The sequence below is a fragment of the Lissotriton vulgaris genome, chromosome 7 (assembly GCF_964263255.1).
Source record: "Lissotriton vulgaris chromosome 7, aLisVul1.2, whole genome shotgun sequence".
NCBI lineage: Eukaryota > Metazoa > Chordata > Amphibia > Caudata > Salamandridae > Lissotriton > Lissotriton vulgaris.
Window position 1 is genome coordinate 291,572,577 of NC_141695.1, and position 24,389 is coordinate 291,596,965.

The 24,389-nt window shown below is 41.9% G+C and overlaps 1 protein-coding gene across 1 annotated transcript in view; it reads right to left on the bottom strand.

Annotated features, from left to right (window-relative positions):
* LOC147701413 (HLA class I histocompatibility antigen, B alpha chain-like) overlaps positions 1 to 24,389 on the bottom strand; it is a 414,542-nt gene that overhangs the window by 117,550 nt on the left and 272,603 nt on the right. The window contains exon 4 of the mRNA XM_086928648.1: positions 10,919 to 11,020. Coding sequence (XP_086784774.1) covers positions 10,919 to 11,020 — 102 coding nt within the window. The remainder of the gene's footprint in view (positions 1 to 10,918; positions 11,021 to 24,389) is intronic.

The window sequence follows — 24,389 nt, forward strand, 5'->3', positions numbered from 1 at the left end:
AGGCCCAGGATGATCCTGTACTTTGGGGCCCTAATGATGCTAAAATCGATGCCCTCCTCATGATCTTCGCCGTATCTCACCGGTAGCACGCCGGTGTGATGCCCTATGGGGCCGGTGACCAGTCGTTGTCCGTCCACGGCATACACATCCTCAGGGCGATCCTTGGGCACCAGGGTGATCCCCAACCGACATGCCTCTTCTTGGTCCATAAAAATGCCAGTGCCCCTGGAGTCCACCATGGCCTCTACCGCCCTCTACCGCCCTCCACCTTGCGTCTATGGAGACATGGACTGTGATGTAGAGGTGCTGCGGTTGGGACCGAGAAGGACTCAACAAAGAAGGGATGGTAGAGCGACTCCGAGGGGTCCCTTCGTCTCTCAGGGAGTCATGTAGTTTTCTGACGGGACATCGACTGCAGCGGTTACAGGTCCTATTGTGGATGGTCTTTGGTTTGGCAGGGCATTCACGGACGTAGTGTCCCTTTTTGCCGCAATACAGGCATAGGCCCTGTTTACGGCGTGTTTCCTTTTCCGTAGCGGTGAGACTGGCCCTAACGGCTCCAATGTCCATGGGTTCGGCCTTGGTAGAGACGCTGCTTTCTGAAGCCCCAGGCGTCCCTGGGGATGGCAAGGTTTTCCCTCTCTTTTTGTGATCTCCTCGGCGTTCGCCCAACCGATGATCCAAGCATAGGACCAAAGCTATTAGCCCTTCACAAGTCTTGGGCTGGGGGTCGATCTGTTCCATGACATCATTGAGCTCTTCGCTCAGCCCTTGGTGGAACACGGCTATTTGCTTCGACACTGGCCATTTGGTTTCCGCAACCAATCGACGAAAGGCGTTCAAGTACTGTACCATGTTGTGGTTGCCTTGACGTAGTTCCAGTAGTTCACGGTCAGCGGTGTAGGTATCCGCATGGCGATCGAACACCTTCATGAATTCCTCCCGAAACGCACCCCAATCGCATAGGATGGGGTCATCCCTGCTCACAAGAGGCACCGCCCATTGAGCCGCGTTTCCAGCGAGGTACGGAATGAGAAAGGGCACTCTGGCCTGACTCGTAGGAAATGCTTTGGGTTTGCAGGATAAATGTAATGCCACCTGAGTCATGAACACCTGCACTGTCTCGGGGTCTCCGCTGTAACGTTCCGGATTGGCCAGGGTAACAGTCACAGGCATCTCCACCAAGACCGCAGGGGCGGTAGGCACGGTTGCACTGCCTGCATCAAAGGGATTCCTCTGCGTTGCCTCAAACCTGGCTTTTAGATCCGCAGTCTCCTGCCTGGAAGCCGTCAGCTCTACTTGGACTGCTGCCAAGGCTGCCACCACATCGTCTAATGTGGCCATGGTCTTCTTGCCTCGATCGGGAGACGATTGAAATGATGTGGTCGAATATTATGTAATCCCCCTACTTCTCGGGATCGAGGGTATTGGTAAGAAAAACCCACGGCAACAATTGTACTGCTATGTTCTTGTTTAATATGCACAAGTACACATAGAATAGGGAAAACAATAGTAAGAGCGATTCTAGTCTTGCACTGCAAGGTCTCTCATACGTTACCCATCAGCCGTTGGCTCCTAGTTCATTAGGGCGGTGATCCAACCGTCCTCTGCATGGACACCGGTCCCGGTGTCCGGACAACAGAGGACACTGTGCAGACAAACGGCCGAAAATGCCGTTTGAAAACGACTGATGGGGAATCACGCTGAGGCGTCCTCTTTAATCTGCAACTCGCCTCGGGAACACCTAGCCTGGCGCTCCACCGAGGGGTCAGAATCAATACCAAAAACTTCCCAAAACAGAGACGCAGCAACCACCTCCTTTGGTGGGCGTCTCTGTTCCTGTCCGTCCCGGGAGCGTAAAAACCAACGCTCTACCAAGACTCCAATGCTGAAGAATGAAACGAGCCACCGCTCACTTCCAGGAACCAATACCGGAGTTCCGAACTGCGGTACTTACTCCAAACGCCGAACTGCTCACAGCTCCTTGTTCCCGTGAACCAAGGGAAAGCGGGACACAACGGACAGCCGGTCAGCAATCAAAATATTCAACAGTGTCCCTTCGGCCAATGCGCTTTAAGTACGCATTTCCGGGTGCTTGATGCGCGCGCTTAGCATGCCGGGTCTTGTGGTTCCTGAGCCTTCCGTGACATGATCTGTCTTCTTTGCGGCGGTTGTGTTCAGCGTTTCCACCGCGCCCCGGGGATCCTGACAACCTGCTCTAAACATACACCACCTAGAAACCAGACAAAAGTCCTTTTCCTCTTAGCAAAAAACATTGTTTTTGTCCTGTCAACGTTTATTGTTAATTTGTTTTCAAGACAGTAGATGTTTAGGGTGTTTAATTTCTTCTGCAGCCCTAATTCATGAGGTCCATCACCACCAGATCGTCTGCGTACATGACACAGCTTATCTGCCTACCTCCAACCTTTGGTGCAAAACTATGTATAACGTCTCGTGAGAGATCTGCAATGAACAGACTAAACTGCAGAGGTGCTAACACGCACCCCTGTCACAAGCCATTCTCAACTGTAATTTTCCTAGTCAGGCAAGCATGCCCATCAAGGTCAATCTGTACCCAGTTACCACTATGGAGCTTCTTCACCTAGCTCAATAGTGCTCCAGATTTCTTCCACTGCTGTGATTTACGCCAAAGCGTGCCCCTGTCCACTTTGTCGAAAGCCGATCTGTAGTCAACAAAACAGCAGAAGATCCCACCTACCGACTCCATTGACTTATTTGCGACTTCTCACAGTGCCAAACAGTGGTCCAGCGAGGAGTGCTTCGGCTTAAAGCCTCCTTGCTTCACTGGAATCAATCCAGTATCAAAGCCACCTGATTTCCATTCCAAATGATTGAGTGAGTCTGTTATAGGAGCTCAGAGAGTTCACCCAACTATTGGATCATCACAATGCAAGAGAGACCAATGGGAATTTAGGACCCTGTATGAAATATTTTTCAAGCACCACAAAGAGGTTACACCTGGTTGCTGTTTGCATTTAACAATTTTCTTATTAGCTTTTTTATAAGACGTCCCAGGATCTCTTAGAAAGACCATCTTCCTTACCATATTTCTGTTAAAATTGAACGAGGTTCATCATTTTCACTGTCCTGATGAAGACTCCGTTGAAGTCTATCTACCAAGGAGTCAAAGCATCAAAACATGTTATTGCCTAGACTGCTTTTTAAGTCGAAGCCTACCAGACAGCGCAGCTGTTCGGTTCTGAAAATACTTCTAGGAGACATTCTGAAAACTCCCCAGGGAATGAATTCCACCCATTGCTTAACATTGGCTTTATGGTTTGTAACTCATATTTGCTTGCTTTCTATTTTCTGCCTTTCTATTTTTTTCACATCGTCCAGTCCAGTCTTTGTCTCTCCTGAGGAGCATAGCCTATTTACTGTATTCTTCTATGAATGCTTGCTTTCTGTAACTAGGACAAGAATAGTCCTTCTTTCTTCACTTCCCCTTCTTACTCTAGTAGGATAGCATTAGAACTACAGCGGGAAGGCCATTTCCAACTAGCTCCTTCCTCCCCATGTCTGTTTTTGTTCATTCCTCTCCTCTCCATCCCATCCAGAAGCTGTACATTAGCCCCATTTGGTACTGATGTAATCAGTATAATTTCATTCAGGGCTACACACTGCCATGCCACACAATCCTACTCTACGCATTTGCATTTCACACCACATAATTTAACAACAAACCACATATTTCAGCTGAACGACACACTTACACAACACATACATCCAATATAATTAAACTCTACAACATACCACTCTACTACACAAAATGCCATTCCAAATAATTACACTCACACATAATCCAGCGCCACATAATTCCAGTACACTCTATACCACATAATTACTATCCACATAATTCCATTACACACCATGCCACATAATGCCACCACGCAAAAACACCTCCACCTAATTCCACCACACACAATTCCACAAAGAAGTCCAAGCCACATACTGCCACTCCACACCACATGCATCCACTACAATCCAAAATACGAGTAAAAGACATTCTCATTTACAGTGCTAATACCGCTAACCCTGACAACGCAAGACCAATTTGCATTTTAAATGCTTGTTTTTGCGTAGTTTTTGCATTTGGTTGGTTCCTGTCTCCTGCACGCACACCATGAACAGCACTGACCTTCAGGGTCTCAGGGAGGAAGGGGATTTGGAACCTGCTGAGCTCAGAACGTCTAGTACATATGTGATAAAGAATTCAAAATTTGAAAAATAATATTTCTTTTATAATGTTACATATTTCAGATTAGTATATTAAATAATGCCATTGTATTGTTTGACAATTGTTAAAAGTGACTAAAATCATGAACTTAGAAACATTCTTGCCCACACCAGTGCCCTTATGATGATGCTACTAGTAAACCAAGAGGGAAGTCAGTTGTCTTTTGCGGACTAGGGTGATGCAGTAACATAACAATCTTTTGTTTTGTGCAGCGCACACCCTGCATTGATGTATTTAAAGGTGCTAAAGGAAAATGAGACACTGTGAAAAAAAGTAATTCGCTAGGATCACCCAAAATCTGGATGCCGGGATTGATGCAAGGTTTCCCTTGTTTCATATTTTGAAATGCAGTCACTACATAGTTACCTTTTCCTCTCTCCCTTTTTAGATCAAAGCACAATGCTGTTGTGATATTTTGTTATGGTATTTCTTTCAGTTTTATTTCTATATTAACTATGCAGAATGTTGTCTGCCATTCTTCTAGGAATGCTAAAGAAGAATCTTGTAAAGATTCTGTGTGTGGCAGTTATCCTGTGCCTGTTCGTGGGTGAGGTGAAATAAATCCTACGTGCCTTCATCTATTTGGTGTCTTCTTGTTTACATCATTTTTAAAAAACACCACATTATTTTGGCGACGAACGGGGGCAAGAAGATTTCACCTCAACACTGAAGCAAAGGAGAAAATGATACTTTGAGAGATTAGAAAGAAAAGCATTCCTCCCCAGCAGCAGATGAAGAATTCAGAGGAGAAAGGTAACGTTTCTCCAGCGGCTGTATAATGTATTTGGCACAGGTGGGAGATAAATAGAAGTAAAGAAAACTTACGGTGAGAAGGAAGGAGGGAGGAATTGCTTCTGCAGTGGCTGTTCTCCGTGTGTTACAAGCACTATTTACTGCATTGACTGTTTACCATTTTTGAACGACTTTGAGTTGTCTGCTCTAGAGTGCGTCATTCTCAGCTTGAGCATTTTAATGTTTCAAAGTCTTTTTGGAGGGTTAATCTGACTCCGTTATGATATACTGTTGCCTCAGTATGCTGTTGTCTCCCGGTCTGAAGTTAACGAGCAACTGATGAAGTTGTCGAATCAACATTGGTATTGGTGATTCTTAGCTACGTCATCTGTAATTCTTAGCCACGTCAGTATTGTCTTCGGTGCGCAAGCTCTATTCCTGTGTTGGTGAGACGTTGAAGTGCACGTCGATGGTGATACGTGTCTACGGGTGAGCGCATGCTAGATTTTTAGTCATACGCATGCGCATAGGTGTCGGAAGAGCTTGTGACACTTATGCGTTTCAACCACAGAGCATGCGTTGAAAATAACGGAGCAAGAACACAAGCTGTCTCCCTTTTCTCTGTATAAATTTGGAATCTACTAATGCGTATTTTCACAGGACATGCGGTGAGTGTCATCTGAATCATCCTTAGTGTGGACCTTTTCTACAGGTGAGAAGTGCAGTTTAAATATGTCAGCTTTATGAACTCTATATACTTTGGACACTCAACGAACGTCATTGGAATTGCTGTCTTACAAGCTATTTCCTCAGTGATACGTTTTATGCTGATATTTGAGCCAAAAGGAATAATATTTTTACGTGAGACATCTGCCAGAAACCTCTCAGTGGATAACATACTCTTTTTAGGAACTTAAAAAAAATATATATATTTCTAAGTTAGTAGTCAACATAGAGTTGACTGTTACATTTCATGTGGTAAACGGTGCACAATTACTATTGTATGAAATATTGTTCAGCCATTGTACTATATTTTATTTTTGTCTGCCAACAAGTTTGGGATATTAGTTCAGATTTGCGTATAACTTAGAAAATAGTTAAAATTAAAAATATAACTCAGCCACTGTTTTTCCTAACGAGTCCAGGTGAACTAAATGTAAAATGGCAAAAATGGAAGAAGATTTTTGTAAATTATGCTAGGGTTTGTGGAACTAATCTAAGTGCAGAACGCAAACATTCTTTACTTCTACATTGTCTTGGAGGAGAGGGTCAGGAAGTCTTAGTACATCTTCCAGAATTAAGTGCAGCTGAACAAAGGAATCTCAATGAATATGAGATATGTATTCTTCAGTTAGATTGTCACTATCTTCCACGTCTCAGTACCATAATGGAAAGGTATCACTTTTGTAAGAAAGATTAAAAAAAAGATGAGACGGTGGAAGATTTTTTTTCAGCTTTGAGAAAGCTTGCATCTTTGTGCAAGTTTGGCCTTGCTTTAGAAGAAAGAATCAGGGATCAATTTGTATTGAAGTGTGCACATGATAGCATCAGAAAAGAAATTTGGTTAAAAGATGAACCCTCTTTGGATGAAGTTATCACCATTGCGAAACAAGTTGAGCATATGATGAAGTGTGTAGATGAACTTCGTGGTGATAAGAATAAGGTGGTTGCTGTGGAAACGAAAACTGAAGAAGTAGTATGTCAAGTGGAGAAGAAAAATTCAACATAGAAAGAGAAGTTTAATTTTGTAACTAGTAATATGAGGAATTTTTCAAGTGGGGGTAAGGCAACCTGTTTCAGATGCGATTGTTTTGGTCACTTGGCAAATTCCTCATTCTGTCCTGCCTTACGGGTTGTGTGTAACACTTGTCGACGTAGAGGGCATTTTGCTAAATATTGCAAAAGTAATATTAATAGAAAAGAGAATGCAACTAACAAAAAACAGCCAGAAGTGAAAGTAGTTACATTTCAAGTCAGTGAAGGAAAAGTAGAACATCCTTCACATTTGGTAGATGTTGAGGGTGTCTCATTAAGTTTTAAATTTGACTCTTGTTCACATTTAACTATGTTGGGTGAAGACATTTCTAAACAACATTTGTCAGACAAAGTGAAACTTGAAAAATGTGAAGTGTCTTCTTTGGGTTATGGTGGCATTTCCATTGCAATGTCAGGATGCTTTATGGCTACTATTAAACTTGGAGGAAAGATAATTACAGCGTAAATATATGTGGCCAAGCATGGAGATGCTCTTCTAGGGTGGGCACATCAATGCTTGCTTGGGGTGCGACTTAATCCTATTGCTAATGCACAAGTTGAAGTCCAGGAAGTTAATGATCTTGCTTCAATGTTTGGTGAACAATACAAAGATGTTTTTTAGACAGTCCAGGCTGTCTGAAAGGTTATAAACATCATATTAAACTAAAGGAGAGTGCTACCCCTGTTGTAGCTAAAGTTCCATTAAATGAGTGTGTAAAAAAGAATTAGAAAAGCTGATTGACTTCTGGGTCATTGTACTTGTAGAAGCCTCTGAATGGTTGGCCCCCATTGTCATCGCTAAAAAGGCCAATGGCGATATACGTCTATGTATTGATTTGCGTTCCTTAAATAAAGAAGTAATTGTTGATAAGTTTCCATTACCCAATATCGATGAGATGATCAGTACCTTGGGTGGCGCTAAGTATTTTACCACTCTTGATTTGGCGTCAGCCTATCATCAGGTTGAACTAGATGAATCTTCTCAGTAGTTGACAGCCTTTATCACTCCTATGGGAACAATAAACATACAAGTTTCGCAGAATGCCTTTTGGCCTCATATCTGCTGCTTCTGTGTTCCAGCGTATTATGTCAAGAGTTCTGTAGGTCTTGGTGGTGTGAAATGTTACCAAGATGATTTACTAATTTTTGGAAACTCAATGGAGGAACATAATGTACAAGTTAGTGCTGTGTTAGAACGACTACAAGATTCAGGTTTGTCTTTAAAAAAAGATAAATGTAAATTTGGGGTTGAAGAGGTAAATTATCTTGGACACAAGATTACTGGACAAGGAGTCTTTCCTAAAAAAGAACTAGTTGATACTATAGTCAACATAGCTAAACCTCTCAACAAAGATGAGCTACTCTCATTTCTTGGGATGGTTCAATTTTTCAGTTAATTCATACCTGATTATGCAAAGAAAACATATAATTTGAGGAAGCTTACAGTTAAAAAATTGTACATTTCTGTGGTCGGTGGAGTGTAGGGAAGGGTTTATGTCTCTAAAAGCTGAACTTAGCAATGTTTCCTCTCTTTAGGCGTTTGATCCAAGTGATCCTACGTCATAATGACAGATGCAAGTGAAAAGGGACTTGGTGCAATTCTTATTCAGAAGAAACATGGAAAAGATTGCTGGATTGCGTGTGCTTCAAGATGTCTCAGGGGGTCAGAACTTAATTACTCAGTACTTGAGAAGGAGTCTCTAGCTATATTTTGGGCATTAAGAAAGTTTAAAAATCTGATTTGGGGTATAAAGGTTCAGGTGTTGTCTAACCATAAACCGTTGAAAAGAGGTCTTTTTAAAGAAAGGCCTTGATGCCATTTCTTCAAGGATAAGGTAGTGGATAATTGCTCTCCAAGAATTTAGTTTTGAAGTGGATTATATTCCAGGACTAGTTAAAAAATCAGCTGATTGCTTGTCTAGATTGGTAAAGATTGATGAATACACTTGTGATGAAGTGGGCTATGATGATGAGGTGATTAATGTGTGTGAAGTTACACAGGGAGCTGTTACTGAGAATCATTGGAAGAATGATATAGAGAACGATAGTGAGACAAAAAAATTATACAAATGTTGAAGGATAAAGTGAGATTAAGCAAACCTTGGTCTCTTATTGGTAATGAGCTTTCTGTTGTAGATGGTCCACTAGTTAGAGGTACCAAATTAGTTCCACCAGAGGGTGTAAGGAAAAGATTGCTTAATTTTGCGCATAGTGGTCATCTAGGTATTGTAAAAACTAAAGAATTGTTGAGACAATAATTTTGGTGGCCAGCTATGGATCTGGATATTGAGAGAATGGTTTGTGAGTGTGTAGAGTTTAATGCGAGTGATAAAATTCTGAAAACTGGACAATCTCCCATGGTGTGCAGAAATCTTCCCATTCATCCTTGGGATGAAATTGCAATTGATATTGTAGGTCCCTTACATGGCTTAAGTGATACTCTATATCTCATTGTGGTTCTAGACTTATATTCTAGGTGGATCGAAGTGGGAGCTGTTAGAGAGATTTCAACAGATTGTGTTATTACATTTATAGATGACATTTTTAAAAGAGAGAGTTTTCCTAACAGCATACTTTCAGAATAGGGTCCTCAATTATGTTCAAAGGAGTTTAAATATTTTTTGTCTAGCAGAGGTATAGTTCACAAAGGATCTTCTATATATCACCTGGAAACCAATGGAGCGATTGAGAGAGTAAACATGACATTAAAGGAGAGTATTCAACTTGCAAGAGTTAATGGTTTAAGTTGGAAAGAAACTCTTCAGGATAGAATTGTTGCATTCCACTTTTCTTCTCATTTAACCACTGGAAAATCTCCTTTTGAACTATTCAAGGGTAGAATTCCCAACACTGTTATGTGTCCTGGTTGGATGAATCTCAACCAGGGTTTTGTGGACAATAGGATAGGTGAATGGAGAAACAGGGAAATTGACAAACAATTTGACAGGAAGTTATATTTTGATGAAAAGAAAAATTCAAATTTTCTTGAGGTGAAAGTGGATGATCTTGTTAAGATCAGAGCTCCTGTTGGAACTAGACCTTGGTCAAAATATACCAATGTTAGACCTGTGATTAAAGTTTTCAAAAACACTATTAAAACTAGTGACGAGAGAATTTGGAACAAAAGTCGAGTTGTTGTAATTAAAAGTGACGAGTCTGGTACTCCAGAGAATGATATTTCTAAAGACAAATTGTATAATGCTGTACCTTTCACTCCTAACTTCTCTCATATTCCAAATGTGATCAAGGAGAAAAGTCAAAGAGTACGACGACGTCCTGTGTATATGAAAGATAAGTGTAAATGATCAGTTAATGGTTTTCATATATTATTTTCTGTCTAGGTAATCTTTATTCATAGTTATTACTTAATATGCAATTGTTTTTTATACTTTTTTATTTTGTATGTTTCTGTTGTTTTGTTGCAGAGGAAGATGTGTGATATTTTGTTATGGTATTTCTTCCAGTTTTATTTCTATATTATCTATGCAGAATGCTGTCTGCCATTCTTCTAGGAATGCTAAAGAAGAATCTTGTAAAGATTCTGTGTGTGGCAGTTATCCTGTGCCTGTTCGTGGATGAGGTGAAATAAATCCTACATGCCTTCATCTATTTGGTGTCTTCTTGTTTACATCATTTTTGGAAAACACCACAGCTGTGTGTTTAATTCTTTGAGGCACTAAATCTGCACACTCTATTAAATACATCTGGACTGTGCATATTTTACAAGGATTGGGGGTGGCAGTGTTTGGGGAGAGTGATGTTTTGATGTAGATGTTAAAATGGAAACCAGAGCATCCACCTTTGGGGATTCCATTGGAACCATTTGCTCCATGTAGCTAAACGTTTTATTTCTTTGTTATCCATTCTTGAATTAGTTCATCAATCCATTCCTCACCCATCCAGCCAATCATTCATTGAGCCATGCAGCCATGTCTCTACTAGGACTACTAATAGTTCCCATTAATGTTGTAGCAGGCATTATCAGTTAGAAACCTAAGGTAGCTATATAATAATACTTTTATTATGTTTTAATAAAATAAACACGAACTAAGACAATATTATTTCTTTATTATTAAATTAATGAAAACTTTGTGAAAACCAAATAGAAAACTCAGAGTGCATTTGATACCACAAAATAGAAGTGAGTGTGCAGGAAAATAAGAGGAAGGTTACCTGGAGTGAGGCAATCCGTCTTGTTCAAATGCGTTATTAAGTCATCAAATGTTTGGTTATTTAGCAAGTCAAACGCTGAACAATCACGCCCGTTGTCTTCTTCTGGAGACATCAGTGGATACAGAAGGAGGAAGGAGAAAGCACAAAGAATGTGGATTAATGAAGGATGATTAGGAGAAAAACAGAAAGAGCGTCACAGGTCTCATTACAGCAAAACCTCAGGCAGTGGTTAATTTGTAAATAAAAGGTAAGTGCCAGGCTCCAATCAGGGATCAGGAAGCCACGGCTGGGCTGAGTACCGAAACTGGCCCTGACAAACAGCTCGGTCGGCCCCCGGGGGGAGGGGAGAAGGAGGGGTGCAAGTGGGAAGCACCACTCCTACACACAACCTGCCCCGTTTATCAAAGCATTTGTTACAGTGGGCAGGTATTGCAGCTATTCTGCAAAACTGGCCTCCAGTAACAAAAACGCCACCCCAGGGGTCCAAAACTGGCCAACTCCCTAGAGGCCCACCGGGGAAATGCCTGGACCCACTATGGCCAGTAGGGCCCTGCAGGAGGCAGCTTTCATCAGCCCATTTCTCCTGTTAGCGCAGCCTAATACACAACTAACTACTAACCATGAATGTGTGTGGGTGGATGTGGCATAATGGCCAGAGCTGCTGACTTCAGATCTATGGAACCAGGTTTGAGTCTCAACCAGGTTTGAGCTCAACATCCAGGGATTCTGGGCAAATCACTCATTTGCCCGGTAAATGAATGTGTCCATAAGTGGTGCTAATTAAAAGCGCTGGTGTTGGTGATTAAGTGCTGGTGCTGAGCACTGGAAACCACGGGCTCAAATTGATTAAGCACTGCCATCAGGGATAGGGCAATGGCATCGCACACTATTCGACTGTGATGACTAAGATGTGATCACAGGAGGCCTTATCATTGCACTCTTTTCCTCAATGTCAATTAAATGTCTTTTTTTTTTTACAATATTTTTTAATATCTCGACCTTGTGGTGGTATACAAACAAACAGTGATTGCTCATAGTCAACCATCTGATAAAACAAGCAAAATCTATCTATCATGTTTTGTGTTTTGTTTTTATAATGGTCTGTCTCACTGTTTTGATGTCTTTGTTTATGTGCACCATTCTGTGCTCAGCCTGTGCTGCTTTTCTGAAGAAGGGAGATGCATCTCATTCTGTGCTCAGTCTGGTCTGTGTTTAAAAAAATAAAATGAAGATGTATTCCATTCTGTGTGCGCTAAAAGTCTGCGTAATGGGGAAAGTTCTATTTTTTATTTTCTAGATAAATCATCTGGGAGAGACAGATTGATTCTCCTCTTAAACGCCAGATCCTCATATTATTCATTCTCCTGGTGGGGTAATTAGATGGATGTTTAACTTGGTTCTAACTGAATACAAATGTAACCTGCATTGAAGCTGCTGACTCCAGTTCCTCATTTGAGGACTTTAACAATGTTATTCCCATACATTGAAGACTTCTCTTGAGGGGCTGAGTATCTGTAGCGAATCCACCTATGCTGCATAATCACTCTATATGTGTCTCCTTTTTCTGCACCCTATTTTTCTGTACTTAAAACTCTGTGCACTTTGCCCCTAGTAAAAACGAGTAAAGTGCTTTTGGCCCCTTTAAACCGGGTTCAATTGGCTTACCCCGAATTGAATTATTTAACCTGCCTATAAGTGACTTGTATGTAGAATAGAAAATGCACTCAGTGCCTGTAAGTTAAAGGTCACCTGTGGCATGTAGCACTTATTGTGGCATCGATAGAGTTGGCCTGTAAAATAAGGTGTCAGGACGACAATGTGTAGTCTGACTGCAGTAACCTTAAAAACTTGCTGTAAACCCTGTCAAAATAACTCTTTTTGACAGATGAGAAATCCTGATTTAAAATTTTACTAAGTCAGCCTTAAGTATACCTTCCTAACCACAAAGTAGGGTGCATGATATTTAAAAGTGTAATATGTGTGAAATTAAAGTTGTTACAAAAAAAGAGAAAAAAGCAGGTCAGTTTTGTACAAACTACTCTCCATGGAAGAAAAACAAACTCTCACCAACCAGGGATTATCCTTTTATCCTTTGGTGGCATGCTTCATCATCAGGTCATCCAGTTCCACTGTGGAACGGGGTGTGCTATGACCTCCAATCTACGTGGGAGCACTTTCTGTTGTTATATACAATGAAAAAGTGATTGTTCTAGAAAGGAAGGAGTCAGGGTTGATTGTGCATAATTAGAAATACCTAGCTACTAGGTGTTCCTTAATTTATTTCAAACCCTAGACAGTGTGGTTAAAAGAGAGGGGGTTTTAGGATAAGAGATTGATAATGAATATATTCTCCTAAGAGGTCAACATGTTTCAAGCCGTACCCCTAATTAGCTCTTCTTTAGGACCGTGGGAAATAGTTCCCTGTCACCACTCCTGTCCATTCACACTGGGCGCATACTATTTGCATGCAGAGAAATACAAAAATATACAGTTATCACCCAATAGGTGTAATTGTTTTATATTGTGTAGCAATATAAGAGGGGAGTTAGGTGTAGCAGTATGTGACTGAATAGGTATTTCATTCTTTTTGATGACAACCAATTTACAATTCTTGCTTGTGTGAGTGCACATCTAGGTGAAAGAAAAAATTATCACTTCAGCATACTTGTGGGGTAAACCTAAAAAGTGCAATGTAAGAATATTTAGAATTAATCCTCCTGATTTTTGACACGCATACCATACATATGTATACCATGCAATTAGATTTGTAATGAAAAACCACATACATATATGATGCTAAAATGATGCATCATGGTGCCTCTGGGGGTAGAGGGTGGCCTGTAGTCACACCTTGAAGTTTTGGGAGAAATAGATGAAGCATTCGTTACTAGGCGGTTGCTGTAAAAATTATCTGCTATCATTAAATAGTGAATTGCCTCTAAACAAAATACAAAAGGAGGTATAGTTGGACTTTCTGGAGCAATGACTGTTCTGTTCGGTCTTCACCGGAAAAAAACGCGCAGTTTGAGTGGTCATGTGCTCCCACGTAGGTCGTAGCATGCCCCGTTCCACAGTGGAACAGGATGGACCCAATGATGAAGCATGCCACCAAGGGGTAACCCTGGTGGGTGAGGGTTTTATAAGAGAAACCTTTGTTTTTGTTCCAGGGAGAGTAGTTTGTACAAAACTGACCTGGGTATTTCTCTTTTTTTGGAATAAGTTATATGTAGAGGAGGCCTAAACCCAGTATATCCTCTTACTCCCCCCTTTTTTCTTGATAAATTAAATTAAAGTTGGCCTGTTACTATAGTGGCTAACCCAGCAGCGTTGTACCTAAATCCTAGAAAATGTCAAAGTAGAGTTTATAAAGTTTAACCTTTATCTTTTGACAGTAACTGGCTACAAACACAACTCAAAGGCTGTTTTAAATATTTCTTTAAAACCCAATTTAATGGTGTGGTGTGATTTTTAATAGATATTTAGGAAAAGTTCGTTTTTACCTGCCTGAACCACTGTTTTATCAATCTAGGCTGTATTAGCATGAGCCAACCAATGTCTGTTCTGCCACTGCATAATCACCTGAGGTATGAAAACTGTCCCCACAGCAGAAACAATGGCCCGGTGTGCAGTAGTGTTTTTCTTCCCACTGCAGAAAGACTAGCTAGGGTGGACCCAGAAACTTTGTTAACTTGTAAAGAGCCTGTCCTTTCAAATGTAAAAATAAGGTCCGACTTAGGGAATGCAAACATTTGTTCCCCAACACAGGCTGGCTCCAAATCCATTGAAAGGAAAGCTACCCCTTGAACCTGTTCTGAGTAACCACAAAGGAGGGGATTATTCCTTTCCTTGGGAACACAGGCTCTGCACACGGGAGAAAGGGTTTACCCACATTGGGTTTTAGAAGTAAGGAGCACTGTGTGATTGTTTGGAGTAGAGCAACAAGGAACTGCTGAAAACGTGAGTAGGGATGCCTTTGGGAACTTTCTCTCCATTTCTTTAGAGGAGGCAGGAGTCACCCCACCCACTAGTTAGTGTCAACTATATATGCAGCACCTCAAAGAACAGTGCTTTGGGATATATATATATATATATATATATATATATATATATATATATATATATATATATATATATATATATATATATATATATATATATATATATATATATATATATATATATATATATATATATATATATTCACTGAAAAAAACATAGGTTTCACACCAGTTATAGTTAGCTGGAAATTTTACTGACATAAAAGCATTGAAATTCCAACGTTATAGTTAGTTGGACTCACTATAACAAGCGCGCCTGCAATGCACTGCTGATGACGTCACATATTACATCACTCATGACATGGTCAGTGACATCACTCATGACATCACTCATGACACCATCCAGTGAATGTGTGTCTTTCTGAAAAATAAATATGTTTTATATATGTTTTTGTAAAGGTTGATGGAAGAATACATTTCTAAATAAGTGTCTAAATGGATGTTTTAAAAAAAAATGGATTGGTTAACTGGCTTATAAAGTGTATCTTAGTGAATACATATATTAGTGAGTAATATTTTAATTTTTAAATATATGTATCAGTGTTTCACTTTGTGTATAAGTGGGTGCATGGGTTGGTGAGTAGCTACAAGTGTGTGTATATGGGTTATTAGATGTTTTTTTAGTATCAGTATGAGTGTCAGTATGGTTTGATGGGGGTATTACTTAGCACATAGATGCATCAATGACTGACTCACTGTTTGTATGTGTTTTGAAGACAGCATATGTGCAGGACTGTATGGGTGGATGAATGTGTATATGTGTGTGTTAGTGAGTGAATGCCTGCCTCACTAGTGTCTTTATCAGTAACTACATATGTTTTAATCTAGTATATGTGAGTATGTATGTATATAAGTGAGTATAGTTGAGAGTGAGAGATTGAAAGAGTTCCTGTTTAAATAAGTATGTGTTTCTATAAGTGATTGTTTAAGAGAGTAAGTATGTGTAAGTTTCCTTAAAAGTAATGTGCTAGTGTGTGTATAGTTGTATATGCAAATAAATGGTTGTTCAATAGTTTATTTGCATGTGTGAGTATGTGTGTGAGTAACTTTTGGATGACTGTCGGTGTGTAACAAGATGTATATGTGTATCACTACATATGATGAGTGAGTATATGTATGAGTGGCTATATAGAACTGTTGCTGAATGAGTGGATGTGTATATAGATGGTGGAATTACTGAATTGGTTTTTGTATCTGGTATGGGTATCTCCATTTTTTTGAAATTGTTAGTTTCTATTTTTGAATATGTGTTTCAAGGGTTACATTACACTGAAAGGAGGTCTGTCAGTGTGTCACAAGGATGTTGTCATGAGTGATGCCATGAGTGATGTCACTGACCATGTCATGAGTGATGTAATATGTGACATCTTCAGCAGTGCATTGCAGGCGCGCTTGTTATAGTGAGTCCAACTAACTATAACGTTGGAATTTCAATGGTTTTATGTCAGTAAAATTTCCAGCTAACTATAACTGGTGTGAAACCTATGGTTTTTTCAGTGAATTTAATAGGTTTTTTAAATGCTAATTCCTAACTATAACAGGTTTGAAACCTATGGTTTTTTCAGTGACTTTCATAGGTTTTTTAAATGCTAATTCCTAACTATATACAGGGCCTCAAACCTATGTTTTTCTCAGTGAATTTCAAAGGTTGTTTAATAGCAAATTTCTACAGCTATGAAATGTAATATTTTTTGTAATAAATCCTCTTTTGTATATTTATGTAATACTATTTTATTTATGTTTATTGTACATGTTTCTTTTTTTGCCCTGGAGCGCAGTCTTGCGGAGCGCCCCGGTGCGCATACCGGGGAGCATCCCGTTAGCGCTATTGCCGCATACGAAAACATCATTGTGACGTATCGCGTAGCCACGTCCGCGTGATACGCAAGGCATAAGCGCACCGGAAGCTCCCACGCGCATACGAACGCGCTAAGTAAGCGCCCCGGGGCGCGCCCCGGGTCGCGCCCCGGGTCGCATAGCGTAAGCGCGTCGGGTCATGTGACCTGAAAATAACACTTTTCATTGGTTCAGAACAGTTTTGGTTTCCAAATGATGAAAGGCCGGGTCATGTGACCTGAAAATAACACTTTTCATTGGTTCAGGACAGTTTTGTTTTCCAAATGATGAAAGCCCCCACCTTTTTTCCTTATTCTGACTTTGTCCTTTGACTGAGGAAGACCTTTTTGGAGATCTGTGACTAATAATTTGTACTTTAAAATGGCTTCAGTAGCAGCAGCAGCAGGAGCATCTCAGCCACCACCACCACCTCCACCACCAAGAGGACCACCACAACACCACAGTGGTGGAGATGAAGAAGAGGAGGAGGAGGAGGAGGAGGAGGAGGGGGAGGAGGTGGCTGCCAGAAGATAATACCCCATATAGGCCAAAGCAGCACAATATCTGGGAGTTTTTTACCATCCCAAAGGACCAAAAAAAAGTGAATGCGCCAAAGGTGACTTGCCTAATCTGTGGCACTGAACTTTCAAGGGGGAACCCTAACAAAAAAAATACTCATTTGACAATCACACCATGATTCGCCATATGCAACACATTCACCCTAACAACTATGCTGCGGCAGAGGTGAGAGAACTGGCCAGTAACCCTCCCCAATCTTCACCCAGCACCTCCAAAAGAAAGCAACCCACTCCATCGGGACCAGAGACAAGGGAGATGGTCCCAAACACACAACCACAGTTTGGGCAATACAAAATCACTTGTATTTTTTGTGGTAAAACCATCACCTATGGTGAGCAAAGCATAAAGCTCATCAACCGTGCTGGTGACAACCACAATTGCCCCCAAAAAACATAACTTTTTCCTGATTTTTTTTTGCTCCATTTGAGCCGTTTTCAATTCCCTGTTTTTTGTTTCTCCCCATAAAAATATCATAAAAGCCAAAAAAAGTCCAAAATGTTCAAAAACACATTAAAAAAATTAATACAACAAAAAGAAGAAAAAAAACAGTTCTTTTTAGAACGACCTCCAATTTTTTAAAAAAGGCTACATTTTTTAAAAACTCTGTCATTCTTTTTTCCCCATGATACGCTCCCCGGTCCGCTCCCCGGTGTGCGTACCGGGCGCTCCCCCCACGCAAATTGAAAAAATAAAAAAAAATGTTGCCCCGCGGGGCCCTTTTATGGCCCCCACATCAAACCTAGGGAGCCAGGGGGGCTCTACTCTGCCCCCTTATGGTCATTTCCCTCTTTGTTTTTTCCACCTCTTGTGTCTCGATCCTACCGAGACACAAGATGGCGGCCGCTCCGGACTGTTTGGAATGTTGACAGACACCCGAGAGCCAATCAGCTTTCCTCGCGCAAACTCACGTAGCGCTCTGGTATGCGCCCCGGTGCGCGTACCCGGGCGCGGATATACATATATATATTTCTTTACCTAAATTACTCAAAATCCACTGGAGCACATATCTTGAGACATAGCAAAGGCACATCGGGCTACCAGTCCCTACAATTTTGCCAAGTTTGGTGGAAATCCATTTAGCCGTTCGGGCTAAAAGTGAGGTCGACCGCCCTGTGGAAATTAACATGTGGAAAACACGTTTTGGGACCCCCCTTTTATCTCGGCCCTGCTTGACGAATCCCCCCCCCCCCCAAACTATCAGGAAAGGAGCGGAGCCCCGCGAGGCAAATTTGAGGAAATTTTCAGGCAGATCCCTCAACCGGCGCCAAAGTTATTCCCAATAGAATGTTGCGAAATCCCTATACAAAATAATCCTAAGTATAACTACCTACTGGCGACCGCCAGTAGTTAATATATTTATATATATATATATATATGTATGTATTGTGAACAAGGGAGTTTAACTCCCGAAACGCGTCAATGTATTGTGTCATTCTTTATAAATAAAATAAAAGGACTTTTAACCCTACCGGAGAGAGCTGGATGATTATCTGAGGCACATGGGGTAATCCTATACAGTAATCTTTGTTTACATTGTGTGTGTATATATATGAATTTGCACTTGCACTTTATTGATACAATTTCCACCGGGGCAACATGACATCGACCAGGGATTATCCCGTGATGTGTTTGTAAATTTTAATTTAAAGTCTGTTGTCAGTATCCATTAACAGGTGCAACACGTGACCACAGACTTACCAATTGGAGTGTATCCCCACTTAACACTAGCACTTTAAATATTGCCTTTCCCCAGCGTGCGTCATGTGATCAAGGCCTCTGTGCAGGCCGAAACGTCATGCTGTGTGCCGCTTCCTCGAGGGTACAATAAAGATGAAATTTGCTCACTGCACCTGAGGTCTCCGTCTTCCTTCCTGCGCAGCGGTCTCCTGCATTTGGGCTCCGGGCGAGAGGTTGCTGAGGATTGTTCCATATTGCCAAACCGGCAGTTTGCTTCGCCGGTATTCGGATGACCCCTCTCCCCGTTTGGGCGGAACTGCAGGAAGCCGAGACCTCTGTTGACCCGGAAGTCGTTTGTCTCTCCCGGTAGGGAGTAACTGTTCCTGCCCCCGGTTGCTGTTTACACTGCGCTGCCAGTGAACCCGACGCGGAGCCTGCCGAGCGTCCTGCTTTGGCCGAGTTTCTTCGGTTGGGATCAGCGAAGCGGCGCAGAAAAGAAAACACCGGTGAGGAGAGAGTGTGCGCTGCTGTACGGAGGCTTGCACTTTGCAGCAATCACCAACACAGCTGTGAGCGCGCATCACGCGCTGTTATTACTGAAAGGAAGCGGCATGTCAGCGGACGCATTGAAAGCGAGGGAACAGGCAGCGCTTAACGCGTTTGATGACTCCCCGGCTGGGGGGTCAGTGGAACCATCTAGCTCTAGTGCACCAGCGGCGGAAATTATTAGCGTTCGCGAACTTTTCAAAAAACTAGAAAAACTGATGAAGAGAGAACTCTCTAAGTGGTGGGAGCACCGCTCACTGAGCCGCTATTTAGAAGTAAATAGGATACCTCGTGGCCTGCGGGTTATGCTGGCCCCTAGCTATGAGGATCCTGATCCAGAAATGCTCCGTGAATGGGCAGACTGTAATTTAGAATCCTCACGAAAACTAGTTCAAATACTGGTCCGCTATGCAGAGAGTGACCGGTTGAAAACACAAGCAAAGATTGAAGAGCTCAACCTGGTCATTGAAGCAGCCAGTACAGACTGCCCAGATGAATGTAACAAACTCAGAGGGGACATGATGGCAAGGATTCAGAAGGAGGAAGAATCCATCAGCAAAAGGAAAGCCTGGAAATTCCAACGTGATAAGGCGGACTATGCTGAAGGTCGCATTTTCACCTTCGCGAAAAAATATGACGCTATCAAAGCCTCACGGGGCCAGAAACTTGCAATTTCCGCGGATCATTCCAATAGGGCTCAGGGATCAACAGTACAAGATGACTCATCTGAGTCTAACCTGAGTTCAAGCGTTAACAGCGACTCAGACTCCAATTCTGCCCAACCAGGAAGGCAATTGGGGTTTACAAAGCTCACGCCAGCAGAGGAGCTAGACTGTGTGAGGAAAGACTGGCGAGGAACCCTACGCCCGAGAACGCAGTCACGCTCAGGAACAACAAAAAGCGCAACGCAAAACGCTACAAACGCCGCAAGGCCAGATCCAGAGCAAGAGCAAAATCAGCAGAAGAGGAAAAAGAAAAGTGCAAAAAGATGGAACAGGAAGTGAACTTACTATCTGGAGAGAAGGACGTTGCCCCCTCTGTTGTAAACTTGACTGATATGGTCCTGTCTGATTCTGAGATTCACATTCTGTCCAAGGGTCTTACGTTCTGTCCGCCATGTGATCTAAATTATGCGGACACAAGAATTGATCTTTATAGATTTGTCCGCAAAATAAAGTTACAAAAGCATTTTGCTGGTAGTAAGACCCGTAACAACGTCACAAGGGCTGTAGCTGCAGAAGATGGATTGCAGGCCCGTGATTTACCAGGCCTGGAAGCCCTTGAATCTCTCAGAACGGAGCAGTCATCTTCACAAGTTACATCTGGAGGTGAGCCGAGTGGGGTGGGGGGATTAACGTCCTTTAAACCGCGTTCAACGTTCACACCTGTTATGATTTATGACAATATTGACATTTTTCATGATGCAGTGGTTAAAGATATTAAATCACTACATTCCAAAGTGCTCAACTCCAAACGAAAGAGATATTCACAAAATGACCAGTACATGCGTCTCATCCAAAAAATCCAGGCCAACGAAAATGTCATTGTCAGACAGGCTGACAAGGGAGGGAATATAGTTTTGTGGCCACGAAAATTATATCTTGAAGAAGCTCTCTCCCAATTGAATGATCTGAACTGTTATAGACATAGTGACATTTCGTTGGTCAAAAAAGCTCAGGATGACTTCCATTCCTTGCTCATGGGGTGGAGATCCTTTGGCCTACTGAGTATGGATGAGTTGAAATACCTTAAGAATAATCATCCAGTCATGCCAGTCCTTTACCTAATCCCTAAAATCCACAAAAATCCAAACAAGCCCCCGGGAAGACCAATAATTGCAGCATGTGGGGGCTTGTTAGAGAAGACTACTATTTATGTGGACTCTTTCTTACAGGAATTTGTGCAGGAGTTACCATCGTATGTGCAAGATTCCAATGACTTTGTAAGAAAGATACAGGGAATTGAGTGGGGTATGGATATGTGGCTCATTACACTAGACGTCACGTCTCTATATACCAGCATTAATCACCAAGACGGACTCAGAGCTATAGAATTCTACCTAGGACTGAGACCCATTATCATGGCTGACCACAACCGCATGTTACTGTCTATGATTTCATTTTGTCTACACCACAACTTTTTCTTGTTTAACAATAGATATTATCAACAGGTCAGGGGCGTGGCGATGGGGGCCTGCTTCTCTCCCAGTTATGCCTGTCTTCACATGGGCTACTGGGAGAGGCAGGTTCTCCATGGCACGCACGCTGACATTTCCAGACAATCTATTGTTAGGTGGTATCGTTATATTGACGACGTGTTCCTTGTCTGGAAGGGCACTCGTCAGGAGGCTGAACACTTTGTTGATATCATTAATGAGAACGACTATAATCTGCATTTTACCTCCAATATCAGCAGGGATCAGGTGCACTTTTTGGACATGACAGTCACACCAGGAGCAACTAGTCTTGAAACTAGGCTATACCGCAAGGAGACGGCAGGAAATACGATCCTCCATGCCAGCAGCCATCACCCTGCTCATCTTATACGTAGCATACCGTATGGAGAAATGCTGCGTATAAGACGATTAAGTAGTACAGAGGTCCAGTGCCAACGGGCACAGCAAGCCAGTAGGTCCAGATTCCTGGCTAGGGGATACCAAGTAGCAATAGTGGATAAAGCTATAGCTAAAGCTAATTCCATCCCACGCAGCCAGGCCCTGGCGCCTAAGGTCCATACCAAACCTACCACCTCCAACGATCAACCGGTTAGACTGATTTGGGCCTTTAATAGGCAACAGGCCGCGCTGGGGAAAATAATTTCCAAACACTGGAACCTAGTAAAATGTGACCCAGTGATAGGGGACAAAATACCTAGTACCCCTTCCATCACATATAGGCGAGCGTACTCCATGCAGAATGCCCTAGTCAAGTCTAGCCCTGAAATCTTAACCAGCAAAAATTGGCTAGGCAAAAGTAGGGGCTTCAGGAAGTGTTCATCCTGCAAGGCTTGCCAGCACGGAGTGAATAAAACGGAGTACACTATTCCATTTACTCCTGAGGCTCGCAAGATTAAACAACAACTTACTTGTAAGAGCGAATATGTGGTGTATGTGCTGGAGTGTCCGTGTGCCCTGCGTTATGTTGGTAGTACCAAACTGCAGGTGCATAAGAGGATACTCCAACACATCAGGGCCATCAACACCAGTGACCCGGCATACCCGGTGGCCCGTCACTTCAAGGAACATCATAACAACGATAGTTCCCTTCTGCGCTACTATGCGATCGACTGTGTCGGTCCCATTAGGAGAGGAGGTGATAGGGATGGGGCCCTTAGAAAACTGGAAACCAGGTATATCCTGGATATGGACTGTCGAGCTCCGGGGGGACTGAACTCTACAGAAGATTTTTACACGTGTTTATGACAATTCCACACTGTCATATACTGTCCTCTGTATCTCCCGTTAAGCAGTAGTTGCTTCTGTATTGTGGTTTATCTGTCTGTCCTCCTACTGAGATTAGTGTTGTCAACACCGTATAGATCAGAGGGTTGGATGGTTCCAACAGTGGGGTGCAGCCTAGGCTTAGGTTGCACTAATATGTACTAAGAACTTTGCTCACTTGTTTAAAAACTTACCAGCCCGATCTATTGTTTATGAATAGGAGAAAACAATATCACAAAGTCACAAAAAAAGTTTGAAAAAATCTTCACACAAAAAAAGTGCACTTGGTTATTTTCTTGTTATTTACTATTCACTCTGGTACATCTAGTTCTGAGCTGTGGTCGGTCCAGGCAATTTAGGAGCATTGTGGATGGGAGTAGGGCAGAGGCTGCGAAGGTTTCCCCTCTCTCTTTTGGGAGGGGTTGACTTCTCCTCTGCCCATCATCTATCCAGCCCAATGCACGTGTAGACAATGTTGTGCATTTAACAAGGGGATGCTGCGATCTGAGTATTTAAACATCCATGTTGTTTGATTATTCCTGTACACCATAGATCTCATCCCAAATGAACGATGTCGTGCTAATCTGTATATTTATTTATTTCATACGTGCACTGAAAGGTCATGATTTTAACATATATATATATTTACATATTTATGATATATTTTTGTATTTACTAACTTATTTAGATGTTTTACATGACCTTGTGTATAGAATATATGTTGTATATAGTATATGTGTGCTAAATAGGATTTTCATGTAGCACATTGCACTTTTCACATCGTTTGCCATTTGCACAATTGGATTTATCCAGTAATCTTTGTTTACATTGTGTGTGTATATATATGAATTTGCACTTGCACTTTATTGATACAATTTCCACCGGGGCAACATGACATCGACCAGGGATTATCCCGTGATGTGTTTGTAAATTTTAATTTAAAGTCTGTTGTCAGTATCCATTAACAGGTGCAACACGTGACCACAGACTTACCAATTGGAGTGTATCCCCACTTAACACTAGCACTTTAAATATTGCCTTTCCCCAGCGTGCGTCATGTGATCAAGGCCTCTGTGCAGGCCGAAACGTCATGCTGTGTGCCGCTTCCTCGAGGGTACAATAAAGATGAAATTTGCTCACTGCACCTGAGGTCTCCGTCTTCCTTCCTGCGCAGCGGTCTCCTGCATTTGGGCTCCGGGCGAGAGGTTGCTGAGGATTGTTCCATATATATATATATATAGATCTCTTTTCAGATGCAATAAATGAAGAGCTGGATAAATTAATGAAAGTAAGAAATAATAGCAGAGAAAATCTAACAAAAGATGAACGCAAAGCA